Source organism: Ambystoma mexicanum, chromosome 1p (assembly GCF_040938575.1).
Source record: "Ambystoma mexicanum isolate Mex_15411 chromosome 1p, UKY_AmexF1_1, whole genome shotgun sequence".
Taxonomy (NCBI): Eukaryota; Metazoa; Chordata; class Amphibia; order Caudata; family Ambystomatidae; genus Ambystoma; species Ambystoma mexicanum.
In genome coordinates this window covers 97,814,878-97,821,636 of record NC_090921.1, presented here as the reverse complement: position 1 = coordinate 97,821,636, position 6,759 = coordinate 97,814,878, and the positions used below count along the sequence as shown (strand labels likewise).

The 6,759-nt window shown below is 45.2% G+C and overlaps 1 protein-coding gene across 1 annotated transcript; it reads right to left on the bottom strand.

The window, feature by feature from the left end:
* Positions 1–1,984: 1,984 nt before the first annotated feature.
* On the bottom strand, positions 1,985–5,712 carry LOC138453574 (serine/threonine-protein kinase SBK1-like). Its single transcript, XM_069606595.1, has 3 exons — positions 5,511–5,712; positions 5,095–5,297; positions 1,985–2,578 (listed from the first exon to the last, which is right to left on the bottom strand). The coding sequence occupies exons 1-3, from the start codon at positions 5,710–5,712 to the stop codon at positions 1,985–1,987; spliced, it is 999 nt and encodes a 332-aa protein (XP_069462696.1).
* Between the last annotated feature and the right edge of the window lie 1,047 nt (positions 5,713–6,759).

The window sequence follows — 6,759 nt, the reverse complement described above, 5'->3', positions numbered from 1 at the left end:
CATGTAAGCATCTGCAAGCATGCTCAGGATCTCTTGCTTCTTGTGGTTTCTGCGTTGCTACGGTCAAACTAATGTCAAAATAATAAACGTGCAGATAGGATGTATGTGTACTCGTCCCCTACCTTATAGAGCAGCACGCATTAATTCTTTGTGTATTTGGGTGTGTGGATGTGTCCCGATGTGTGGATGGCATGTGTGCTTCATGTCTAATGCTGCTATGTCATGGTGTCTCTAATGATGTAGTAGCACAGCTTCTTGGTGCTTTAGTCGAGACTGTCAATGGAGGTGTCCATAGTCACGTCCCGTGGCTCTTCATCCACCTTGGCCAAAATGTTCACTGATTCTGGGCTATAGGGTTGGCTGAGTGGATACCTTTCGACGTACTTGTTTAAGAGGGGCAGTGGGAATCGGTCCGAGATGGCACTATCGATCAGGGTTCATTTTGTTGTTCTTCCAGTTTATGTGTCTTGTCAGAAGGGAAGCCAGGCTAGATTTTGACCTTCAATCTTCAATGTCTATTAAGGAGCAGAACTATTCTGACCTGAATTGTTTGTGAAAATCCTATTTCAATGTAAAACTGACCAGCCTTGTAACAAACCCTTTACCAAAAGAGAGTAAATCCTGACACCAGGTCTTGGCATTCTGCTTGATCCCATGTGGATACCTGTGACACACATGACAACACAATCATTCTTCGGCTAACATTTATTCTCATCCTAGTTATGAACAACATGTTTGCCCATCGCATTACAGTTTTCATAGATGCACAACACCATGAGAAACAGGTAAGCACTTAAACTCATAACATGACAAAATATATGAGCATCTGTCTGTTCTGATGCTCCTGTTACCCTTTCTTAGTCCTCCAACAGTCACATTACACACAGCCTGCAGTCTCCCTTCCATAGGATCTATTTTATTGCACATCAAAAATGTTCCACATAGGCTCTGAATAGCCTGGCACGGTGATGTGTCGCTGGTGGTAGCCAGACCCTGGAACACTGTCTTTATGTCCAGTCTGTAAATGTATTGAGTGGAGAAGGAGCTGTTACATTCGGCTGTGAGCACATTCTGGTTTTGCTGAAGGATTTGATATTGGGAAATCATGGCAGACTTCAATTTGCGACCAGGGTCCAATATTTGGGACGACGCCGCTCATCGTCGGCTCATTGAAGTGATTTGGTGCATTCTGCAGTCCCAGTCTGCAAACTTCAAAGGTCGCCAAACCCAGGCAAAGTTTCAATCCCAACCCATTATTTGGATTTGAAGAAGAAATGGGATTATTAATCTTGGATCTATGTACGACTTTGCTCCTTCATCGCTATGCTGTTTGATGATCCACTAGATGCATTTGTTGGAAGTTTTGTGTCTCCGCTGAGAGATGAGTAGAATCCACCATTGGGCACACAAGTCTTAAGACCCAAAAAACTCTGAAATTCTACAAGGGAACAAAGCAAGAACATGATTAGAGGACTGAAATATTGGGATATTCACGTATACAAAATGATGTTTGGATGATGAAAAACCATTGGCCACGGTCAATGAACAACACAAGAAGTGTGACCCCTTCCCTACAATAACTAGATGTGCAATGTTAATATAGCATCTGGTGCACAGAGTGAAATGTGGTAGGTGCCAGCACTTCCTTACAAAGCATCCAATATGGATCTTGTGTGGGAAGTTATAGTGCATTTTAGGTGGGCATGACATACACTGACCATTTGATATTTATTTTACTCACCCAATAAAGGATATATGCTCACGTGATTTGCAGCTCAGCATAGAGACTGAATGACACTTCCTCATCGCTGACCACCACCAAAGATGTGTCAGGAAGTAGGACTCTCACGTCATCAACAAAGACAATGGCGACCTCCATGGAAATCATCTCCTGGTTGTCCACCTCTATTTCCTGTTCCACCTCTCCTTGGTGTGCAACCTCTTCTTGCTGTCCCACTTCTCCTTGATGTGACTCCACCTCTTCCTATGACTCCACGTCTTCCTCCTCATCCTCACTGTCTGACCTGACCACTGCCAGGATGTTCTCAGTTTTCCATGGAACACTGAGGTATTGCTGAACTTTAATGGCAGAACACCTTCTCAGTGGGTCAAAGGTCAACATTTGCTTCATAAAGCAATGGGCTTGAGGAGAGAACCTCTGCCAGTAGTTGGGAACAGGTGAACTGGGTCCTCTCACCTGCCACCAGTACAAATCTTTATAATGTCGGTCTGATGGCATAGCCCGTTCCCAGGGGAAGAATCCGGTCATGGTTGTCAAAATGAGAACGCCCAAGGCCCAAACATCGAGACTTGGGTGTAAGATGATAGTATTTGGATGTCTGAGGCGACACAGCTCTGGGGCCATATAAGGGTTGATACAGGACATGGCTGTAATGTTAAAGCCAGTCAGGCTTGTGAGTCCAAAGTCACTCAGCTTGACGCAATGGCACTCTGGGTCCATCAGCATGACGTTGTCTGGTTTGATGTCCCTGTGCACGAGCCCCAGGCTGTGCATATAGTCTAATGCGCTGGAGAGCTGCGACACGCACCGCTTCACCATAATTTCTTGGATTCCGACCTGGAGAGGATATGGTAGAAATAAACACATTATTAAATGATATGAAAGCAGGCTGCCCATTATAGAGCCAATGGAAAATAATACCAGACACTGAATTGCATATTTTGTGATTGATGTCCCAGATGTTCCCTGGGCACTGCATCATTTTTCCCCTTCACCCACGCTACACATTTTGCTACATATCTCTGTATACCTGGGGAAGACACCTGCTTGTCACTAGAAGGATGCATATTAGAGGTCAAATATATACACCAGATAGGCATGGTATATACATTTAGACCACAAAGAGTGGGGTTTAGGATGAATAAGTCAAGGACTGCGGCCATTGCTACCTGGCCATGTTCAAGACCTGCCATGAAGATCCTGGTGCAGCCATAAGCGAGCCAAGGAACAGAATGCATGTGAGAATGAATGGTGGTGGATGATTACTTGTGATGACTAAGACAATTAGAAGAACGTCTCCAACAGGTGGCTGCTTAGATTCAGCATGGTAGTATGGTGGGTGTAGATTGATTCCAGGTGTAAAGTGAAGAAAAAATACATCCAGCTAGGGAAAAAAGACCAAGAGATTCTTTCAAGGATAACACACTTCAATCACACAAATAGGTAGGGCAGCAAAGACCTCTGCTGCTCAAGAATTGTCCGCTGAAAAATAGTACAATGACAATGTTATGAGGGAACACATTGTCACTAATGATGTCATATATACAGTTAAAACTGTGTGACTGGTTGGTGGGACCCTATACATGGGTGGCCTGCTCTATAGGGGATGGCAGGCTGCTATTGGTCCCAGCCCCGTCCGTACGTCTTCCATCACGTGGGGAACTGCTCTCTGGGATAGGAGTTGGTGAGCATATGACCAAGGAACTTCAGAGAAGCTTCTGAGGGTTGTGTCTCTGATACTCATCTGGGATTTCCGATGGATAAATAGAATGTTGAGAGATTAACGAACATGTTGAGAGCTGTTTTTCAAGCATCCAGCGAAAAGGGTAGATTGTTGCTAGGGAGGTTTGCATTGAATGTGAGGTATAAATACCTAATCAATTGGAAGCATGAATCATATTCTAGAAAGCTTTGAATGCCTTGGAGCAATATATCATATACAAGGGAGTCATCGATGACTTGAAGTATTGCGCCGAAAGTTAGCAGTACTTCTTCAGTAGGTTGGAGGGTTATATCAAATGCTAGCAGATTGTAAATGACTTGGAGAGTAGCAATGAAGCTCCAGTAGGAGCCTAGTGAGGATTTTTTAGCTTATTGTATTTCTGGGGGTCTGAATTTAATGATACAAAGAATTTGAGGGTTTGGAAATTGGTGTTGAACACTCTAAGGGGATCTTCTGGCACTTGGGGATTTGCACCAAAAGCTTGACGGTTGACAAAGAGTTCTAGATTAGTATGCATACTTGGAGAAGCTTGACGAAGGGTTGGTGTGTTGCATTCGTTGCCAGGAGAAGGCCATTGGCTAGTTGGATGATTATATCAAATGTTAGGATACGGTAGTTGATGTCTTGAGGCCATGCACTGAATGACAGAAAACAGCTGTTGACAGCCTGAAAGGTTGCATGGAATGCTCAGTGACAGTTGTCTATGGTTTGGAAGATTGAAACCAAGAATCCTACGAGGATGCTAATGTCTTGGAGTGTTGTATTGAATGCTAGGAGGATGTTGATACTTGGAGGGTTTTACTGAATATCAGGAAGACATTGATGACTTGGAGTATTGTCTTGAATGCTATGAAGAGGTGGATGACTTCTATGATTGTCTTGAATGCTAGGCTGATGAACAGGTGGATGACTTCTATGATTGTCTTGAATGCTAGGTTGTGTTGATGACTTGGAGTATTGTCTTGCATGCTATGAAGAGGTGGATGACTTCTATGAGTGGCTTGAATGCTAGGCTGTGTTGATTACTTGGGAGTATTGTCTTGCATGCTATGAAGAGGTGGATGACTTCTATGATTGTCTTGAATGCTAGGCTGTGTTGATTACTTGGAGGATTGTCTTGAATGTTATGAAGAGGTGGATGACTTCTATGATTGTCTTGAATGCTATGAAGAGGTGGATGATTTGAAGGGTTGCACTGAGGGCTTGGAGAATGTCAATGACTTGAATTAATGCATTGAATACTAGCAGGGAAGTGATGTTGTTATTGTCACAAGCGCCAAAAGAAGATTGACAATGACTTCCATGAATTTATGTAGAATGCTAGTTGGACTTGATGAGTTGGATGTGTACTCAATGTGTATTCACTTTTCTGAAGCAGAAGGTTCTTGGTGGATTTCCAGCTAAAGAAACACATTTATACACATGGTATGATCACAAATCATGGCTGATCTCAATGGAGAATGATAACGCGTGGATTTTATGTACCCAATCATTTTGCTAAAGATTTAGTTGTGTTCTTTACACTCCAATGCAAGGCATAGAAGTAGAAGTGTTAAAAGATGAGTTGTGAGGGAAGTCCCTTGATATCATGAATCTTTTCCCATTAGTTTGTCCTTAGCATCATCCTTACCCCTGGTATTAGAAGAGAGTCGAGATTCCCCGCTGGTGCCACTTCCTGAGCAAACACGAAGTGGTCAACGGTCTGCCATGCTGCCATAAGGGTGCTTATGATGTTGGTGTGGGCACCGAGGACCACAGACACGCTGAATTCCAGGAGAAATGCATCCCGCTGTGTACCATTCTTTGGGAGAAGCTTCAGAGCAACACTTAGACCTGTTAGAAAAAAAGACCAAAGTAACATCAGGTGATGTGATTATCGCCATCAGTGTTTATACCCAATGGTCATATCTACAAGGACTTACAATCCACTGACAGGGAACATAGATGATCTCCAGTAATGTAAAAACTCACCCACCACTGTACGGTGCGGGCTGTGGCCCTGGTATAGCCAAAAGGGGACATGCTGGATCATGCAATATTGCTTACCTGAGTCACGCTGCTTGGCGAGCACCACATGACCGTATGAGCCGCGCCCCAGCTCATGGACGACGTCAAAGTGCTCTGGGATCTCCCTGGTGACCAGATGCTTCGAGGTGATGGACATCATGTTAAGCAGAAGGCTTCGTGTGGACGTTGAGGAGTCCATCGGTTTCACCTGTGGCAACCTGGAAACAGACAGCAGTCTCATGAGGGCTGTATGTGCTACATTGACACTTATTAAAAGTATGACCTCCAGGTCCACAGCGTTTACCCACCTAGTCTGCTCCAGGAACACTGTAGGGTGGGTGGAGCGCCTTTCATCCACAATCACAGGAGGCCATCAGTGTAATATGCAACTGGACCGGGGTTAAGAATGAGGGATGGCACACATATATCCAGCAGCTGGAGGAGGGATGGGGTGAGGGATGACACACACATATCAAGCAACTGGAGAAGGGGTGGGGTGAGGTTGGCACTCATATATCCAGCAGCTGGAGAAGGGATGGCGTGAGGGGTGGCACACATATCTAGCAACTGGAGAAGGGATGGGGTGAGGGATGACAGACATATATCTAGCAGCTGGAGAAGGGATGGGGTGAGGGGTGGCACACATATCTAGCAACTGGAGAAGGGATGGGGTGAGGGATGACAGACATATATCTAGCAGCTGGAGAAGGGATGGAGTGAGGGATGACAGACATATATCTAGCCGCTGGAGAAGGGATGGAGTGAGGGATAACAGACATGTATCTAGCAGCTGGAGAAGGGATGTGGTGAGGGATGACAGACATGTATCTAGCAGCTGGAGAAGGGATGGGGTGAGGGATGACAGAAATATATCTAGCAGCTGGAGAAGGGATGGCCTGAGGGGTGGCACACATATCTAGCAACTGGAGAAGGGATGGGGTGAGGAATGACAGACATATATCTAGCAGCTGGAGAAGGGATGGAGTGAGGGATGACAGACATATATCTAGCAGCTGGAGAAGGGATGGGGTGAGGGATGACAGACATGTATCTAGCAGCTGGAGAAGGGATGGGGTGAGGGATGACAGACATATATCTAGCAACTGGAGAAGGGATGGGGTGAGGGATGACAGACATGTATCTAGCAGCTGGAGAAGGGATGGCGTGAGGGATGACAGACATATATCTAGCAACTGGAGAAGGGATGGGGTGAGGGATGACAGACATGTATCTAGCAACTGGAGAAGGGATTGGGTGAGGGATGGCAAACATACATCTAGCACCTGGG